Genomic DNA, 20682 nt, shown 5'->3' with positions numbered 1-20682 from the left:
AGAATCCACATAGAATGCATATAAAGATAGATTGTAAGGAAAACAATTTTCTTGCAGAAATACCTTCCACAGATTTTTCTTTTTAAGATTTTATTTATTTATTTGAGAGAGAGAGTGAGAAAGAGAGAGAGAACATGAGAGGATCATGACCTGAGCTGAAGGCTGTCGCTTAACCAACTGAGCCACCTAGGCGCCCCACAGGTTATCTTCCCAGCATACGGCTTCTGCTTTGTCTAGTGACTCTCTTGAAGTAGTTGGATAAGAGTTTGAGGCATGGGTTTTTAGCTAGACCTAATGACCATTTTCCTGGATTGTTTGCTAAAACACAAAGATTTCATATAGTCCATTTTTAAAAGAAGACAACATAACTCTGAACTTTTAAATCAATATGTATTTTAAGGAAATCGACATTTAGTTCAGGATAAAAATAACCAATAGTAACCTTTGTGCATATGTCAGAGGGAGCAGGTGATGACTTAAATAGATTAAAAATAGAAATATGGAAGTGAAATTTGGTATGTGTTCATAAACGAGGTTGAATCTTGAAAACAGATAAGGCCTATCACATACATGTGGGAGAGAAGCAACAGTGTTATCACCTATAAAAGAGACAAGTGTGAAAGAGCATCATGTTTTAGTGCAGGGATTGTAGTGTTGGGATAGTTGGAACACAGATCAGACTTGGGGGAAGATGTTGAAAGACGCACTGCGTCTGGTCATGTGTCCGGACTTCAAAGCAGCATTTTCTAATAAGCCAAAGGGAAACAGAAGATTCACATGATCTCAGGGAGTTTACAGTCACTTGTAGCAGAGAGTAGATAATCAGAGATTTTTGAGGAGACCATTCAGGGTGAGAATACTGTCATCAGTAAGTACTTCCAAAATTGAACTTCTGAGTGAAGTCTTGTTTGAATAGCTGAGTAACTGCCAGTCAGTGTGTAGAGGCTGGCTTCTTGCCAGGACTGCAAGACCTTCCTCCCACAACTTCATTGCTTCCTTGGTGTGGGTAGTTTCTTAGGCTTCAGAGAATATTTAGAAAGTTGATTGTGTTTGAAAGGCAAAAAAGGGAATAGAAACTGAAGCTATGCTCAGTAATATGGATGCATCTTAGGAACCATGGTGAAAAATAAAGCAAACGATACAGTATTACATACGAGATGGTACTGTTTTATAGAGCTCACTATATTGTTTAAGGATACATATCTGTGAAGTAAAACTTTCTTTTTTAAGACCAAGTGAATGAGAAACAATTCGATATAATGAAAACTTCCCTTGGGGCAGAGGGGTATTGAGCATCATAGAGATGCTCATAAGTACACATAAATAAACACATCGCTCTTCATCATCCAGCTCTTAGACTGAGTGGTAGATGCATGTAGGTATTCATTGTAACTGATGTATTCTCTTGCATGTTTAAAAATTTCAGGATGTAAAGGAGGAGAAAGGAAATTGGTGATTCATATCCTACCAAACATTAATAAGTTATCAATGTCAATGTAGCCTCAAATAATCTTGAAATTTAAATTTTTGAATGAGTTTAAAGATATATTCTTGTTATGATTTTAACTTCCATGCAAAAATATTCTAATAAATTTTAATGCCAGTTCATATCTATTTGAAAACTCATTTTCTCGAATTGCAGAACCGTCTTTGGAAAGGGGACAACCAAGATCTAAAGTGGTAAAGCCAAGAAGTTTGTGTTCCAACATCACTTTAATATTATTTTTCTTCTGTCATGTAAAAAACTTCATTTTTCATCTCAGAATTTTATCCTTATTTGTTGCTTGTTTTTCCATAATTGTTCGAGACTTTGCATGCATCCTCCTACCTTCTACCTTTTTGGATCATGTTGGCCTGTTTTAGGTCTATTTTATTCTGGAGTTATAGGAACTTTTTATATCTCTGTTTCTCTTTTTTTCCTCTCCTTCTCTTTTTTATGTAAGCTAGGTAATATATACCAGGCCTCCCAGAGCTTTAATGACAGGGATTAAAAAAAGGTAATAGAGAAGATAATTGGATGGAAAGATAAAATCCCATCATTCAAAAATGTTAATCAGGAGTCTTTTTCATTCCTACAAATATTTTATGTATTTCTTGTCACAGTGCCAGTTTTATAGAAAATAGCTTATATTTCTTATATCTCAAATACTGACCTAATAATTGAGAAATTTTTCTCCTAAAGACACCCAACAAAAGCATCACCAAAAAGGTAGAGGAGACAGTTCCAGATGGGAGAACCAGACTTCCACGAAGAGCAGCAAAAACCAAAAAAAATTATAAAGATCTCTCAAATTCAGAATCAGAGAGTGAACAAGAATTTTCACATTCATTTAAAGAGAAATTGCTAGTAAAGGTAAATAGATACAAATCAGAAAAAAATTTCTGAAAAGCCTGTGAAAATACTACACAATATATTTTTGCAGAAATGTCAAAATTTGTCACATCTTGAGATTAAACTTTCTATATGAGAAATTTTATAGACTGAAAATTGATGTTCAGGCAATATGTAAATTTGTGAGAAGTTGGCATTAGTGTTATAAAACAGATGTTTGACTCTAGGAAAATGATAACTTGAAGATAATATCTTTGAATTAGAGAGGTGCTTGATCTTTCCAAAATTTTACTTCAAGAAAGTACAGACTGTTGGGAAGCAGTGAATCTTTCTCTTGAGTGGACCTGAGGTTCTTCCTATATGCTGCCCAACCTGTGTCCATGCCTGGTTTCTGTCCTGAAAGTTAATATATGTATGCCTAGCTATCTGTGCTTGAAAGCTTTTTTAACAAAGTAGAAAGCAAAAAAAACAAAACAATAACAATCCAGTGCTTACAGTGTGCCAGGTGCTATGCCAAGTACCTTAACATCTTAAAATCTCTCAAGTACCATACATGATTAGTACTCGTATTGACATCACATTTTACAAATGAGAAATCAGGGCTCAGAGAGATAAAGGAACTTGCCCAAGGTCACACAAGTAGGAGGTGGTAAAACAAAGTTGTGAACCCAAAGAGTCTAGCACTAAAGGTAGGTCTCTGACTATTCCACTATGCTAACGTCACATCAGTACACTTCCACCTCCCCTTGTTCATAGCCTTGCTGTCCTTTACTTGGAAGACCTTAAGGACTTTGTGACTTATCTCCACATTTTCTATCACTTCTTACTTTAAATTCCTATACATATAGCTGTTTGTTTCCCAAGCCACCTCTCCTTTTATCCCTCTTCAAAGAAAAACCCTGAAAATCTCCATACAGTGAAATAGTGCATCAGAATACCTCTCCACGCTCCTTGTCCCTGTCCCCTGGCATGTTCCCAGAGCTGAAACGGATGGGATAGCCTGTGACTCCCTAACGGGACCCATGGCGGGCTCGCGGCACCAGCGCACAGACCCAGGGAGATCCCTGCCTCTCCGCCTCCTGGGCTCTGTCAGGAGTCTCCCCTGGCCTTTGTAGGTCTTCCTTCACCATCTTATTTTACAACTCCCAAGTATGTCAGGTGCCATGAAATCCAGGAACTCTTTCTGATTATAATTTTCTCCTTACAGCATTTTGGTATTTCTTATGCTATTATAGTCCATGTATTTTTTCCTGTGAATTTGCCATAGGTCTTCTAATATATTAGAAAGTCCCTCACTACTCATGTTGAGGCTCCTGTTATACCTGTAAATAGTAATAGAAGATATTTGGTATTTTCAGCATAATTTGTTTTATATGCCTAAGTATAACTTATCTGTATTCAAGTATGATTTTAAAGTTATCAATACCTTTAGGAGGAGAATATCCATTCCAGAAGCAAAACCATGAAGCTGCCAAAGAAACAACAGAACATCTTCTCTGCTGAAACACAAAAGAATATATCAAAAGAATGGAAAAATTCATCTCTCCTAAAAGATGCTTTAAGAGATAATAGCCTTGACTTATCTCCTATATCCCTATCTGGGAGCCCATCATCTATAGAAGTAATGAGATGTCAGTATCATTTTTTTCTTTTAAATATTCAATAAGTTTCTATTATGATTCTAATTGTGTGAAAATACAGTTTAAAGATTAATCTTAAACATGCCCTTCAAAATTATAGGTAGTTAAAACCTCATTTTTTGAGCTAGTTAATGCTGGTAACTTGGTCTTTGCAAAGTAGACATCACAGTGTCACAGTGTCCTTGTGACACTCATGCCTTTCATGATAGGATGTTAAAGATCAAAAGCTTCAATGTGGAAAATATTTAATGTATATTTACAAATTATAATGTGCTAAATAAACTTTTAGATTTTTAATCCCCAAATATATTTAATAACGTGAAAATAACGATGGGGACTTCTCCTTCCTCTTTTTGACATTTCATTGACCAAAGTCTCTAAAGAATATCATGGTCATTCTGTGGACCCATGGTAGGTCATCTTCATGATTTGAGGTTTGCTTTTATTTAAAAATAACTGACAAATATTTATATTTTGGGGAGCTCTGGTGTATAGTACACACAAACACATACATCACACACTTTTCTAGCACAGAAACTATGTTTGTACTTTTTTTCACTTCCCTTTAAAGATGTTTTAAAACATTTCCAAGTATCTATCTTTTCAGTTAAAATATAGGATTTGAATAAGTTAACATATACTTCCTCCAGAGTAGTATTTTGTTCTTTTCTAGAATATTTCCATAGTGCTCAGGACCACTGTCATGTCAGATAACCACACACTGGAAGACAGATGCACATGCCCTTATTCGACCTGAAAACTGTCTGAGAATTCATTAATACCAAGACTTATTTTGGCCATGAATTTGCTCAGCTATATATGAAGGATTGAGATAAGATTATTTCCCAAGCCATCTCCAACCAGAAAATTCTGTGGCTTTACTATGTGACTATTGGCTATGATGTCAAAATACTCAAGACAATACTTAGGTTTATCTTCACAGAGAAGCTCATACCACAGATATTTTTGTTTGAGCTTTTGAAAGTTCTTATGATTACATTTTAATTTAAACTATAGTCTTTTTCAGAGTCTTACAAAATTGGTCTTGATTTATTATCTGTTTATATAGATAAGATTTGAAGATTTGGTTAATTATTTTATTAGAATGTAATCGTATTATTTCTGAAGCAGTCACCAGTGATAATACTTGCCATCTGCTTTTTGTGTTTTGTGAGGCAACGCAGGTATAGAGAAAATAAGAGAAAGGAACTTTACTCAGGATTATGACCGTATAACAAACTCCCTATCACCTTCTCCAAAAACTTCATCCCCTGAATCCTTAAGCAGTAAATATGGAGTTGGAGGTGCAAAAAAGTCACCTAAAAACAGTGACAAAAATTTATGTGCAAGAGAAAGTTGCTCGCCAATTCCACGATCCTTCTTGTTGGTAAGAATATACATTATTTTTTTCCTTATCAGATATATCTGAAGGAGGTAAATCATTTCCTTCTAATCTTAATCAAATATACATTGATTATCCTCCTAACGTAAAGCTCATGGTTTGGTCTGCGGGAGAGGAGTAACCTACTGATGAGTAAAATAGCCATCGTGAACCCGAGACTAGTAAGGGGCTGTGCGGGATGAAGGACCTGCCAGTGTGGGAAACACTGAGTGCTGCTGGTACTGGGGTAGAAGGGCTCGCCTCCCTAGAGGCGCTACTCACTTTGTACGTCCAAATCACATAGTGACTGAATGAATATTGACAAATGTAATGATACAGGAAAAATTCCTTATATATGTATATACCATTTTTTCTCAATATGTAGGTGTGCACAGGGTTGTAAAAAGACATTAAAGACAGGAAGCAGTTACGGTCCACGCGAGGGAGGGCAGCTAACACCGGTGCCTACAAAGAAGTTTGCTGTTGTGGAGACTTCGGTGCCACTTTACAGACCCCACCCCGCCCCCACCCCCCGCCCTTTTTCTTGGCTTGGGTTGTATAAATGGCTTAAATTAGAGAATTTTAAAGCAGTAATCAAGTTACAGAACTGACTACCAAGATAATATAGTTTACTGTAACTGGGGAGAGCAGGAGAGTTGTGAGTCAGACAGATTGGCATTCAAATCCTGGCTCCGCTTTTGCTAACTGTGTCACATTTTACAAGTTAATGAATCCCTCCGCACCTCAGTTTTCTCATCTGCACAGTGGGGCTGTGAAAAATCAGTCTGATTATTTAAGCGTTAATACCTGACACGTAGTAAATACCCAAATACATTCTTCTCTTGATATGTGCTAACTTCTGTGCACAGAGATGGAGTTAGTGAGAGTTCAGTACACCTACAGCCACGATCTAAAACCTCTGATAACACCAAATTTCTGTCCTACCATTTGTAATTGAATGTTTGTATTCCTACCGGGTTTTAAGGGCCTTTTATTCTGGTTAGCCATTAGTCCTCACAGAGCATGTTTCTAACATTATCTCTCATGAAAGCACCAATGCGCCAAACTGATGGGAATGGAGCTCTGCTGTTTAAAGCAGACAGGAGGTCTGCAGCCTAGACTCCTCGGCCTCCCTCCCCAGTCAACCCCAAGGCACCTTTGCAAGACTCAATTTCTACAGCCCACAGTTTGAATACCACTTCCCCACGAGATCACCATCCCAGCATCCTTTGTCAGTGATGCTCTGCCATCCTTGGTTGCCCTGATTCCTTCCTCCCCTCAGTACTCCATCTTGAAATCTCAAAACCTAGATAATCCCCTGCCCACTTTCTTTTATGCTGCTCAGTGCTAGTTGGAATTTTAATTGTCACATACTTACTGGCCATTTGTTTCCCATTTACTGTTGACTCTTAGATATCAGAAATTTGTTATCTAAATAGTTCTGTCAGCTTGCACTCTCCAGCACTGGTATGTGACCCTCCCATTTCTCTACAGTTTTAACCGGCTGTTACCAGATGGTTCTCTTTTTGCCAATCTGTAAGTGTAGTGAGGAACTTTACTCTGCATTTTACTGATAAACAGCATCAGAATTTCATGTTTTTTGACAGGTTGGTGAATTGCCTTTTAATTTTTTTTTTGTATCATCTGATTTTTCTTATAAATTTGTAGGAGTTCTTAAAATATTTTAGATATTAATTCTGTATTGGTTATATACAATGCAAACATTCTTTTTCCAGTATGTTATCTTTTCACTTAAATAAAAAACTTCCATAGGACAAAAAAATGAGACCATAAAATTGACCAGTCTTTGTGCTCAACAAATCCCTCAGCTACTGTCATGTTCCTTCCTGGTTAAAAGTATTAGTTTTGATTCATTTCAACTTTTAGGTTTTCAATCTTTCTAAGATTTCTCTTTGCACGTGGGTAGTGAGTTAGTGCAAGATCATGCCTGAGTGCCCTGCTGGCTCCGCCGTCTGCAGTGCTTCTCTGGGCCCAGCCCCGGCAGCGGCAGCGGCTGGGCGAGCTCTGTGTGCTGCGGCCCCCGGGCTCTCCTCAGCAGGGCCTCCTGGGAGCTTCACCACCTTCGCCTTGTACTTTCACCTGCTCTGGGCCCTGTACTCACTCATGCAAATTTCTCAGTTTGTCTAAGGGGATTGCCATTTCCCAAGATCGATACTAAGCTTTCATGTCCACATATTTTTCTCTCTACATTTTGGTGATATTTCCAAAAAAATTATGCCAAATCTTCCACAGAGAAAATAGATTAATTCTTGTGTTTTATGGACTTCCTTTTTGCTGTATTAAAAAAGCTGAATTTTCTGGGTTTTTCTTTTGCTTTTGCATAGAAACACTATTGATTTTTATATTTCCAACTACCTTGACTAATTCTGTCATAATTCCCTGCCTAGGTCCTCTTGGATTTTGCATAGAGACAGTTACTCATGATAACTTTTGCATTTTCCATTCCAGTTCTTATACTTGGTTTTGGTTTTTTTTTGTTTTTTTTTGTTTTTTTTTATTGTTAAGGTGATGATGACCTTGGGGACAGTGTTCACTAGAAACTGTACCAATAGGCATGCTTATTCTGTAGTTCTTGGTGGCTACTTTGATCAAATTAATGTTTTAGTTGTCTAAGGATTTTTTTCACCCTTTAATTGTGAATGGGTGTTGAATTTTAGTAGCAAATGAATTATTCCCTCAAAACATAAGTAGTTTTGGTTTCATATTGTTGTGTTTTGGCTTTAAATAATTTTCTAATTTCCTTTGGGTTTGTATATGTCTTGTTCATTCATAGCCCAGGCATACTCCAGTTAATAATACTGTTGTGAATAGAAAAAATATAAATTCCATGATACTTACACAAGATACACATGATTGTAACAGCTACTCAGATGTAAGCATTTATAGTTCAGAAAAAAGTTGATGGAAGTTGAACTTGCAAACAGTAATGAAAATCCTGCATAAAGCAATAGCAGTTTAAAGGGTAGTATAACCATCCAATTTAAACTAAGTTTGTTCTTACAAAAATCAGATAACTGTTCTTTAAGAATAGTTATATTTTAATATTTTTAACTGTTACTGAAAATTTGATGTTTAAAGTATGAAGGATGGTTTGATGTTGGAAAAAAAAGTTGAAATTTTTAAAATAAGTTGTAAGGTTTTAAGTAGGATATAGCGGCTGAATCACTGACTTACATAGTTATAACAGGGACTTTAGGGTTTCATGATTATATAGAAATTTGGCTGAGCTTTGTGCCACTGTAGCAGCCCATCAGTCCATCTCAAAAATATTGTAATAGCCTGGAAAACACAGAAAGGTAAGACAGAATTTTATAGCCTGGGGAGGGCTTGACCTCCACCTCAATAGATAGGTTTCTGTTCCTTCTCTGCTTGGTCAGTATGTACTGACCCACCTAATAAGTAGAGGAAGGTGACTGGGGTGGGCATGCATTTTCATGGAAGAGGAAAAGGACTCATTTGACTGCAATGGAGAAGCTTGTGTACAGGAAAATGCCAGGTTAGATTAAAAAAAGATGTTGAAAAGTAGGTTGAGAAAAGAGTTTTGACTCTATTTTGTGTGGCTTCCCATTCCCTGACTCAAAGAAATCGAAATCCTACTAAGGAAGAATGGAAAACTGGGAGAATGCTGAAAAAACCAGCTGAACATATTGCTATAATGTAGGACTGAGATGGACATAGGCTTTTCGTCAATGTGTGGTTGTGGTGAGATGCAGAGGAAGGGGTAGAAACAGAACTACCTGAAAAAGGAACGGACCACATTTGCAATTCATGGCTTCACGGTTTGAGAAACATGGCCATGGGTGAAACAAGAGCACTTACAGAATTTTCCAATTTCTAATATCTGTTTTAGGGAGGTCATTCCGCATCTCCACTATCCCTGTCTAGTGAAGAAAGAGAGCAGATATGGTGTGACTTGCCTTGTGGCTCTACTCATACGTCAGGTTTGTAGTCCTAGCCCTGCTTTAAAAACAGCATCACTGAAATACTACTGTGGGGAATTATCAGTTAAGACATAACATTTATCCGTTTAGTTAGTCGAATGGAAAAGAGAACTTAACGCACTATTGCCTAAAAACAAATAATTGAAAGCTTGTGGGTTTTTTTTTTATAAATGCAAGAAAATTATTTGGTATTTTTAATCAAGATTGTAGCACCATTTTTTTAACTGTATCTAAGGTCCCACACAGCATCTTAGTCGCAAACGAATGTACATAGAAGATGATCTAAGTAATGCTGATGAAATAGAGTTGGAAGAAGAGGAGGAAAGGAGAATATACTTGCTTCCCAAAAAAGTATCTAAAACTGAGGATAGAGATCATCACACTTACAAAGGTAGGTAGAATAAATGACTTTGACAAAATGCAATTATTGTGGAAGGTGGTTTCTTAGATCTCAAATGATACACACACACACACACACAGACACACACACACACACAAATGCCCTCTGTAAAGGGAACTCTGGATAAGTCTAATAAGGGTAATGCTTTATCCTAAAGTTCACTTTCTGTGAAAAATACGGTTGTAAGGGTCTGTTTTGTCCTCATAAATCTCCTTTATGATTCTATCATTGATTACCACATATAAGCTTTACTAGAATATAAATTTACTGATCAGTATGTCACCAAACATTGGGTTATTAACATAGAAATAGTTGAAAAATGATCAGTCCAAAAATGTTGCATCCCAGTGTAACCATTGCCAAGAGGATTTTTTAGAAATCAAAATAGTTTTAAATTGAAAAATAGGAGGTGTTTTATGTCATAATTCCTAGATCACACACAGAATCTGAAAATAAGACTTTGTTCTCAGCTTCATGAGACTTCTAAACTTCATGAAGTTTAGATTCAGACTAAATTTGTAATAATGTATATTTTAACTTTACTTGATTATCTTCCTTTTTTAGTATCTGGAAGTGTATCTCCATTATCAACAAATGAATTTTCTCTCCCTGGGGAGAGCTGGGAAAGTGAGATCGCCGAGCTAGGGGAGATGTGCGAGAGCCTCAACACAGAATTTAGGAAGAAGTTTCATGTGAGTTACCATTCTTTAAATTATGACTTCTACCCGATAGTATGATAAGATACTACCTTTCTACGAGACTGTCAGCTGGATTTGATCCTTTGGCAACAAAACACCCATTTAACTCCCTCGGTCCTCACGGACGGATGAAAAGTGGAGTAATTTGTCTTCGGAGCCAGGTTTCTCTTCTAAAACATATTCTTTCTTTTTCTAGACTCCTTTCTCTTTGTCTTATTACCCTTTTCAATTTGCTTACCATTTGGACTCTTGGCACGATTTTTCTTCTTTTCTGAACAATTTTCTTTTCGTGCCTCATCTTTTTATTGCACGGAGATGACAAGTAGAGAGGGCACCCTCACAGCGAGGAAAGGATGCAAGCCCGCTCGTTCTCTGTCACCAGGTCTGCACACCTACGGAGCCTTAGCGGCTAAGGTTCCGGTGAGGTGATGTTTGCAAAAATTCTTTCTAGAACAATTTTTAATTATTGTTTTCTCCACCTACCTCTTTTTCCTCACATGCCTGTGTTTAGAATAGTTCTTGGCCTGCTGTTAGTTAACCTGTGCAGAAAAATATCTTTTATCGCCAGCCCCATCTCTTATCTTTTTCTTCTCTCTAAAACTAAGATTCTGTATATTTCATTTTAATTATCAAAGGTCAAACTAATCTCAACAGCAAAGCCCTGATTTATATATTTTGTTCTGTGTCTGGCTGCATCTAGCAAACAGGTTTTCATGGAAGATGGTAACAATTCTGAGTGTGACTTTTGACTTTGTTCCTGAAGAGAATTATAATCAGTAGCATTTTTGTAAATAATGTAGACTTCGGTGTCTTTACAAAACCAGTGATCAGTTAAACCCTTAGTCAAAACCTTCCTGTTGGAACCAGATGCCGCTTCCACTGGATTTATTTATGAACACTGGGTTTAGGTTTTCGTTTGTCACTTTTCTGAATTCTTCATAATCATTTGCATGATCAAGGCTTTGTTTGTAATTTGTAACATAGTCTTGGTTAGATTATTTTGTAAAGAGTTTTCAAGTTAAATATTAGTATTTTTCAGATCCGCCAGAAAGTGATGGATTATTTTACAAAGCAGTCTTGGAAAACAGCTCAACAACATCTGAACACAATGAACCATCAGATTCAGGACTATAGGTCTGTAATAAAAACCTCTTTTGAAAACTTCTGAATGCTACAGTTTACAAAAATAATCTCGTTTTGTTTCTTTACTAGGATCAAAAAACTTGACAAGTTCCAATTCATCATCATAGAGGAGCTGGAAAATTTTGAAAAAGATTCACAGTCTTTAAAAGATTTGGAGAAGGAGTTTGTGGTTTGTGCTTTTAAGAGCTACACTTGGGAAAACTGTTAATTTTGTTCTTTAGAAAATAGTTTTAGATTGCATGTACACACATAGACTGAAGCTTATGCTGAGTAATGCCTTTGATAATAAGAGGAAAACCCTTAAAGAGAGTGTGTAATATCTAGAATATGCTTAGCATATAGCCACGTTGTTTAAATTAGGAGTATAGTAATTATCCAAGTGTTAATTTTTGTATTTTAAAATTAAGGATTTCTGGGAGAAGACATTTCAGAAGTTCAACGCCTATCAAAAAAGTGAACAGCAGAGGTTAGTGTGACGTCCTTAATCAAACTATAATCGCTATATTACCGCAATGCAGTGTAAAATGATAACCGCAAAGGTAACTCCTTTCATTAGGCTTCACCTTTTGAAAGCATCACTGGACAAAAATGTCTTCTACAACACTGATTACGAAGACACTGTTTTTACATCTGAGGTACCAACTTTTACATGTTTATACATAATCTCTCACAATACCTCTTTGCTGTGAAAGTTTTACAGTAAATTTCATAGATGATATGTGTATTTACAGATGTGTTCGATGAAAGAAAACATGAAAATGCTCCAAGACAGGCTCCTGAAGGAAACGGTGAGTCCCCTCTTGGGTCAGGGATTCACGTGGATCGGCCACCAATGAGGGGCAAGTCTTTCACAGGCTTGTCTTTTGTTTTGGTTTGAGAGACAGTTTCAGTCCAGTGATTCTTATTATTTAAATTAGAATAGTGGGAGCAAACTTGCTAAAATCACCTCTATTAGTATTTTACTATGAGTCCCTCCTAAGGAAAAAAGGAATATCAGTTTGCAGATTTTAAAATGAGCTCAATGATTTCTTTGTCCTGTGTCCAAGCACTGAGCCCTGCAGAGGACCTCTGCTGTGCCTTCTGCAGGAGGTGTGTCAGGACAGAGCCACAGGGACAACAGGATTTCCTTTACTTCGATTTGAGGATAGAAGTGTAGTTGCCTTTCCTGAGCTCCGCTAGACCGACAGCTGCTCTGTGGGGGAAAAGCAGTCCTGAGGGGGGCGCAGGTCATCTTCAGTGCTGACTCGGAGATGGGTCCCTGTAATGTAGCCCGCACACAAAGATGCGTGTGACATACTTGCCAGTTTCAGTAAACGCTCACGGTGCCGGACTGGTGGAGGCGCTTGTGGCTGAGCCACCTTAGCTTGAAGCGAACCAGCTGACTGACTAGACCGGTCAATGAAATTCTGTCTAGAGAAAAAATTCAACAATTTGGGGTTTTAAAGACTGGCTCTCTCAGTTGATGTAGAATATCAGTGATGATCCCTGAACTCTGTAGCTAGCTAGGAACAGATCCTGGGGGCAGAGGCATTGGATAGAATGAGCACTGATACAAAGTATCTTTACAAAAAGGATCATTTTAAAAAGAAGCCCAAGTAATAGCCCCCCCCATTTGGTGGTCTTCCAGTGATAATTTAAAATCTAAGTGTGATTTTTATTTCCACCCCCACCCCTGGCTCTAGCAAGAAGAGGAGCTTCTTAATGTACGCAGAGGACTGATGTCATTGTTCATGGCTCATGAGAGAAATGTTCGTGTGTGATGTCTAGTTGTTATCAACAGGTTTTATCCACTTACTCCTTTTTGTATATAACAGGAAATACCAGAGTAGCCCTACAAAAAGAAAAATACACATGTCACCCAGGCCAGAGTGCTTTTGTAGGAGCCTCCAAATCCAAAGAAATGTCACCTTATGGATGCGAAAGAACCACTTTAACATGACTCCAACCTCCAGAGACTTCTGCCAATAGAATACTGCTCTTCTTTGAGAGGGAAATTTCGGGGAAACCAAACAGTAAAAAGAATTTGCTTGTCTTTGTGGTAATATTTACATTGCACAAATCTTACCGAGTTAACTACACTCATAGAACTAGTTTCTTTAATAAACTAAGGTTTATCATATAAAATATTTTTAAAAGTATACAGTTTGGACCAAATATAAGTATTACTAGTTCAGAATATACTACATGTAATAAAAATTCAGCATGCTGAGAAAGTCTAAAGGCTCAGATTTAAAACCCTTACCTGCGTGGAAGCCAGTGCTCTGAGCGCGCTCGGAGAGCACAGACATTCGGCTCGGTTCGAACCACTTACTGCGCTGTTGAGATGTCGTCGCTGTAGGTAGAAGGCTCAGCTCAAGCAGCTGTTTTTACTGGTTCTTTTTAAGCTCCTAGTACTCATTGTAATAGTATCTTGCTAACATAAAAATATACATGTTTTAACTATATATTAAAGTTGAAATAAATACTCTGTGACTTAAATAGTATTATAAATAAAAAGTTATTTGATGAATATTGGCTCAAACAAAACATCCTGCTCCCATCAGACATCTGAGGCAGGATCGAATGTGGCCTCACTCCCCACTGCTGGCCTGCAGAAGGGTGGCCGAGGGTGGGAATACTACCGGCATTTAGGTCCAGTAGAAAAAGCGGCTTTCCTGGCATAGACCAGCAGAGGGATTCAGTTGGTGGAAGGGCAGCAGGGACTCTGCGTCAGGAGACAGTGACAGTTCTGCTCTGACAGTGACCACCGCTCAGGAGCTGAAACCCCATGGAGCCCTGTGCAGCTTTAGGACTCCTGTCTACCTCCTGTCTGGCCACACGTACAAGGAGTCACACACATTCCCACACCGCACTGCGTGTGTGTAGCCCAGCCTAGGTCTCTGCTGTGACCTGCTCAGCAACAGTCAGTGCCACGTGCTGAGTCTCCCTTTCCAACGCCCCTTTCACCCTGACCTTCCTCCCCTGCAGCTTGCTTCCCGGGGTAGCCTGGGCCGCTCGCTCCTCCGCCGTCTGGCTGTCCTGTTACCTTCCTCCTCGGCCCGCTTTCCTTCCCTACCCGTGATCCGTCCTCCAGTCCACACTCACACTCTTCTTCCCCGCTCACCTCTCTCTGACTCTGCCGACTCACACCCTTCATTCCGGAATCTGAACGTCACTAGAGAAGAGTTAAAATCAGACTTAACTTTATGACCCCATATTTTACAGCAGTCCTACCTCTGCCTGACTTGACCGCATTTCCAGAGTATTACCGACTATCACTGCCGCATTCCCTGATTCTTGGGCCGAGCTTCATACTGTCCTCACCTTTTCTCCCGGCATGTTCCCTGCATCAATACTAGCCTTTTCTGATTTCTTGCATATTCCTGTGGCAGATTTATCCTTTTATGTAAGGACGGTCCCCCTGCTAGTGCTCGGAATCCTGTGGTCTCTGCATCTCTCCCAGTGTGCATAGCCCACACTTACCACACACACACACACACACGAATGCCCCTGGTTCAAGTTCCCCTCGGACTGCTGCCCATCCGATGTAATTCTGTTCCCCTTCACACAGAACATAGGGCAAGAATTTTCTCTAGTTACTATTTCACTGAACCTACTTTTTATCAAAACCACCAGTGATTAATTTTACCAAGTATACTCTCCCACCTTTTTTTTTTTTTAAAGATTTTATTTATTCATTAGAGAGCACAAGCCAGGCACAAGCCAGGTGGAGGAGCAGTGGGAGAGAGAGACTCCCAAGCAGGGAGCCCGGTGTGGGGGGTCCATCCCAGGCCCTTGGGATCACGCTCTGAGCTGAATGAAGGCAGATGCTTAACTGACTGAGCCACCCATATGCCCCAGGCTCCATCTTCTTAACTCCGCTTCACCCAGACTTCGGCTGGCGTATTTTCCATTTCCCATCACTTTCAGGTCTTCCCTTTTTTTCTTAATGTAGGGCTCATTCCTGGTCTGTTACTTTTCCTCAATCTACATTTCCTCAGGTAATTTCATATGGTTCCGTGTAATAGACGTCTCCGTGTTGACGGCAGTCCTCAACACGTGGTTTGGACAACTGGCTAGCCTCATGCGAAACAACACTGGGCCTTTACTTCACACCATATATACAAAATACGTTGATCAAAAAACCTAAAAGAGTTAGAACTATGAAACTACTAGGAAAAAGCATAGAAGCAAATCTTCATGACCTTGGATTTGGCAGTGGATTCTTAGGTAAGACACCAAAAGCACCACCAACAAGAAAATAAAACCACCACCCAAAACCCAAAAGGTAAAGTGGACTTTAAAAACCAAGAAAACCTTCGTGTAAAGATTACTTTCACCAAAGTGAAAAGACAACCGACGGAAGGGGAGAGAATGCTTGCAAGTCACGCGTCTGCTTAGGATCCAGTATTCAGAATATATCAAGAATTCTTACAGCTAAGCAACAAAATGACAAATGACCCAGGAAGAACAGGGGCAAAGGACCTGTATGAACATTTCTCCAGAGGAGATGTACAATTAGCCAACAAGCCCACGAACATCCACGGAGTATCATGCGTCATTTGGAAACCACAAACCATAGCGAGACGCCGCATCACACCCGCCAAAGGACTGAAAATAAGTATTGGTGAGGTCGTGCAGGACCCGGTGGCTGTGGGCTTCTGGGGGCAGTAAAACACTGCAGTCCCCGTGAAAACCAGTTTGGTGGCTCCTCTGAGAGTTAAAGGTGGAATTATCCTATGACTCAGCGGTCCCACCCCCCAGCAATCCACGCGAAGACCTGAAACCAGATATTCAGCAGACGCCAGCCGAATGTCCACAGCAGCACAAGTCCCAGCAGCCGGGCACAGAAACGACTCGAATGGGCAACAAGCGGACAAACGCAGGTTGACCATCTGCACACGGGCTGTTCCGCAGCCCTAAGAAGGAAGGAGTTCCGCCGATGCATGTGGACAAACACGCTACGTGGAAAACTAAACACAAAAGGTTACACTGTCGGATTGGATGGGTAGGTAACACCCAGAATACGTAAATCCACGGGGACAGGTTGGGGGCTGCCGGGGGCTCGGGGAAGGGGAAGCTGGGCAGTGCCTACTTCGAGGATATGGAGTCTCCTTGGGTTGTGATGAACCAGATGGAAGCAGCGGCTGAGTGGCTGGTGAGTGGACCAGGTGCCACTAAACGGCAGTCCCAACACAGTTAACTCCGTGCTATCGGCATCTCACCTGAATTGACTTAATAAAACACAAACGCACCAAACCTGTGCAGAGGTGTCTTCTGCATAAACCCAGCCTTTAGATCAGGGCCTGAAAGCCCCTAGGGGAGCCGGCCTCTGCCTCTGTCCTCGCCTGCCTCCTGCCCCTCCCTCGTTCAGCAGACTTCCAGGCCTGGTGCTTGGACGGTCGCATTCTTGTCCTCGAGGCTTTGCTCCTGGGGCTCTGCTTCCCCGCGCCCATGCCGTCCTTTGAGTCTCACGTAAACAGTACTTCAGAGGGATCCTCCCGCACAGCCCTATCAATCCTCCTATCACTCCAGAAACTTCTTCCTCCCTCCCATAAACCCCGCTGCTGTAAAGTCTATGACAGCAGGTACCGCGTGTGTCTTATTCACTTATGAATAGTTACTTAGGCCACTATTTCCAAAACCTAAACACGTGCCTAGAAGAGTACGGTGGCAACAGTGTGAATGAATGAGGGAATAAACGGAGTGTTTCTAGGTGGAAATCCACTGAATTCAAAGAGGGCAGATGTGCCTGAAACTCTGACCCTCAAATCCCGTATGGTCGCATTTCCATTAAAACAGATCATGAAGTATTAGTCAATCAGCCACCGGAGTGTCTGTGTCACATACTGTGCTCAGCTCTACATACAGAGACAAGCAAGAAGGGAACCCCTTCCAAACGGAGGGTGGCCGGAGGGGAGGGAGTGGGGGCGGGGTAACCGGGGGATGGGCATGAAGGAGGGCACGTGATGGGGCGAGCACGGGGTTGTCCGCAACTGATGAATCCCTAAACTTACCTCTGAAACTAACACTACATATATTAATATATTAGGTTAATTTTTTTTAAGATTTTTATTTGACAGACAGAGATCACAAGTAGGCAGAGAGGCAGGCAGAGAGAGTGAGGAGGAAGCAGGCTCCCCGCCGAGCAGAGAGCCCGATGTGGGGCTCTGGGGCTCGATCCCAGGACCCTGGGATCATGACCTGAGCCGAAGGCAGAGGCTTTAACCCACCGAGCCACCCAGGCGCCCCTATTAAGTTAATTTAAATAATTTTTTTAAAGTTATTCTAGGAAGACATAAAACGTGTATATCCATGTTTTGTAAAAATGAGGAGTGTTTGAATTTTAAAAACAACAGCACCGGGACACCTGGGTGGCTCAGTGGGTTAAGCAGCTGCCTTCGGCTCAGGTCATGATCCCGGCGTCCTGGGATCGAGTCCCACATCGGGCTCCTTGCTCAGCAGGGCGCCTGCTTCTCCCTCTGCCTCTGCTGCCATTCTGTCTGCCTGTGCTCACTATCTCCCCCTCTCTCTCTCTGATAAATAAATAAAATCTTAAAAAAAAAAAAAACAGCACCAATGTAGTCCCAAAGAATTCTATGGCTTTCCATTTTATTGGCCCCTTGGAAGAACTGTGTAGGCATGTCAAATGTTAGACTTTATCATCCAAGATACTATATTTTTAATGGTTATATTTGTGATGTTTAGTTTTGGGCTTTTTGAAAAACATACTTGGAGAGACGCCTGGGTGGCTCAGTCAGTTAAGCGTCTGACTCTTGATTTTTAGCTCCGGGCAGGATCTCAGGGCTGTGCGACTGAGCCCCATGTTAGGCTCTACACTGTGCGGAGCCTGCTTCAGATCCTCCGTCTCCCTCTGCCTCTGCCCTTCTCCCCCAACGCCATGCTCTCTCAAAACAGTTCTTTTTTGAAATATGAAAAACATTAGACCAAGAAAATCTCATGGAAATACTCTAAAATAATATCTAGAGGCTTTCTCCAGGAACACCGATGTTTTGAGTGAGATCTATTTGGTGCAGTGTCTTGAATTTCAGCTTAGATACTATGATTTTGGTTTGTGCTGCTGTGATAGCAACCATGTTAAGTACAAGGAAGCGGGAGGAGTGCGTGTTGTCATACAAGGAAATGCTGGCCTTTAGCGTCAATAAGGCCTTTATTATTTACCTCACAAAATGTGCATTTTATGCAACTCGACTACCGTCAGTATGAGTTTATAATGAATATTAACATTTGGGACAGACGATGTCTGGGACAGATTTGATGTAAAAAAAATTTAAGTGTATTTAAAAAACATGTAGTTGCTTAACTTTGTTCTGTGTGATTCATTTTTAACATTTTCTATATTTATTTACACTTAAGAAAAATTAGAGCCGGAGTTGGCAAATTATCTAAAAGACCAACCATACAGAAAATGTTTTACACTGTGTGGGCCAACAGGTAAATTTGAGAATATAGGTAGGTATTTGTGTAAACATGTGAGAACCAGTCTTAGCTTGCAAGCCATTAAAAAAAATAAAAGGCAGGCCAGATTGGGCTGGTGGGCTGTCGTTGGCAAGACAGGTAGCATAGAAGCAAACCTTTAATGATCGGATCTCTCTCTTCTTTACTATACAGTGTGTTTCTCAACTTATCTCACTATTTAACAAAAATGGTGATTTAAATCAATTTTGTCTTAGCAGAGCCTAATGATTATGTGAAGTAACTACAACTTCTTGATTTTCCTATTTAAAGCATATTAAAAATAAATGACCATTCTAGCCAATACTTTGTATTTCTGACCTGGGTGGAATTTAACACATGTTGGTGCAGGCTTCCCACACTTCCTCAACCGAACTGAGCTGCAAAGTCCTAACTATTTCAGAAGAACACACGGGGGAGAGAACAAATTTTGCATCATTAGTATAGCCAAGCAGAAACTTAGTCCGGTCTAAGAGAGCCACCAAATCCTGATACCATGGACGCCTAGCAGACCCTCCGAGTCCTAGTGGGCTGGTGGTTTTCATTCCGCACTTAACGCCCCAGTGACCTGGCAGTCAACAGCGACAAATTCTGACTCCGACCTCCGCACATGGTGTGAAGCCCGCAGTGGCTCTAGCCAGCTCTTCAGCCACCTGTCACTCCCACCTGTTAACAGCTGACCCACTCACGGTAGCTGTCCCCGAATTCCTACGTAGTTCCCAAACACAGCCGGTGGAGAGTTACAGCCAGCGCGGGCGGAATCATGAGTGCTGCGAAGAGACAACAGAAGCAGAATACTGGTCACGAGGACAGGGCAGGGAGTAAGAGCACACAAATCTGAGCTGGGACGTAAAAATGGAGCAAGGTGTTAGACGTTCCCGAGACCGCTCTGTGCCACACCAGGAGTCCCCGCTGTAACCAAGTTCCCGGGTGGAATGCAGGGAAGGCGCTGTTCGTGTGGGGGGCACACCTGTGCATGTGCAGCACCCATACCTTTGAAAAAGGGGAATACATTGCATTCAGAAAGCAATAATGTGCAGACAAAAGCATGGTTTTAACTTTAAGAATTATTAGCATGTACACAAGATCCAGAGTTTCTTACCGTGGCTTACTGTCAAGAAAATGTGCTTTTTTAAGAATTTCCCTGCTCACCTTCTTTAAAGGAGATCTAACAGTTAGAAGTTACTTTTATTACTTAACATAAAATGCCATTCTGTTCTCATGGAACTGTGGGAACTTGTAACTAGTAGCTTTTCCACTGCTCATTCTAACATTGTCTAAGAGAAATTAACTTATGGTAATTCACTGTTTCGGGATATTTTCATATGTTCAGTTTGAGTCTCAACATGTTCAGTTTCTTACGAGCATCTTGGACGTTTCTTTCACATGAAAAACTCTGTAAAAAACGCTCTGTAAAAGAATGGGGTTGAGATTAGAAGCATGTAAGACTAATAATTTTAATAATGTAATTAGAATTTTACAGTTCTGGACTTGAAGTTGCTGTTAAAGAACTATGGGTACGTAGCTAAAAACTTGGCTTTTCACCTCCAGAATTTAGACTTGTAATTACCATGTATTTCCACAAGATGGACTTCTTGATGTTAGGGTTTGGGGTTTTTTGGGTTTGGGGTGGTTTTTGTTTGTTTGTTTTGGGATTTTTTTTTTTTTTTT

The 20682-nt window shown here is 40.3% G+C and overlaps 1 protein-coding gene across 5 annotated transcripts in view; it reads left to right on the top strand.

Moving 5' to 3' along the window:
• SYCP2 (synaptonemal complex protein 2) overlaps positions 1-14057 on the top strand; it is a 70835-nt gene extending 56778 nt beyond the window's left edge. Inside the window, exons 31-43 of one of the 5 annotated variants that reach the window (XM_045070515.1) lie at positions 1643-1680; positions 2183-2353; positions 3765-3963; positions 5157-5359; positions 9225-9315; positions 9551-9706; positions 10280-10407; positions 11453-11547; positions 11626-11725; positions 11964-12022; positions 12113-12191; positions 12288-12344; positions 13239-14057. In XM_045070515.1, the coding sequence (XP_044926450.1) occupies positions 1643-1680; positions 2183-2353; positions 3765-3963; positions 5157-5359; positions 9225-9315; positions 9551-9706; positions 10280-10407; positions 11453-11547; positions 11626-11725; positions 11964-12022; positions 12113-12191; positions 12288-12344; positions 13239-13316 (1454 nt within the window). In that variant the 3' untranslated portion in view covers positions 13317-14057. Of the gene's footprint in view, positions 1-1642; positions 1681-2182; positions 2354-3764; positions 3964-5147; positions 5360-9224; positions 9316-9550; positions 9707-10279; positions 10408-11452; positions 11548-11625; positions 11726-11963; positions 12023-12112; positions 12192-12287; positions 12345-13238 lie in introns of all 5 variants that reach the window. The other 4 variants (XM_013060194.2, XM_045070514.1, XM_013060195.2 and 1 more) reach the window with 4 other exon arrangements.
• Positions 14058-20682: the final 6625 nt, after the last annotated feature.

The sequence above is a fragment of the Mustela putorius genome, unplaced genomic scaffold (assembly GCF_011764305.1).
Source record: "Mustela putorius furo isolate JIRA1106 unplaced genomic scaffold, ASM1176430v1.1 tig00003972_pilon_pilon_pilon, whole genome shotgun sequence".
Lineage (NCBI taxonomy): Eukaryota > Metazoa > Chordata > Mammalia > Carnivora > Mustelidae > Mustela > Mustela putorius.
This window is presented reverse-complemented; position numbering and strand designations above follow the sequence as displayed.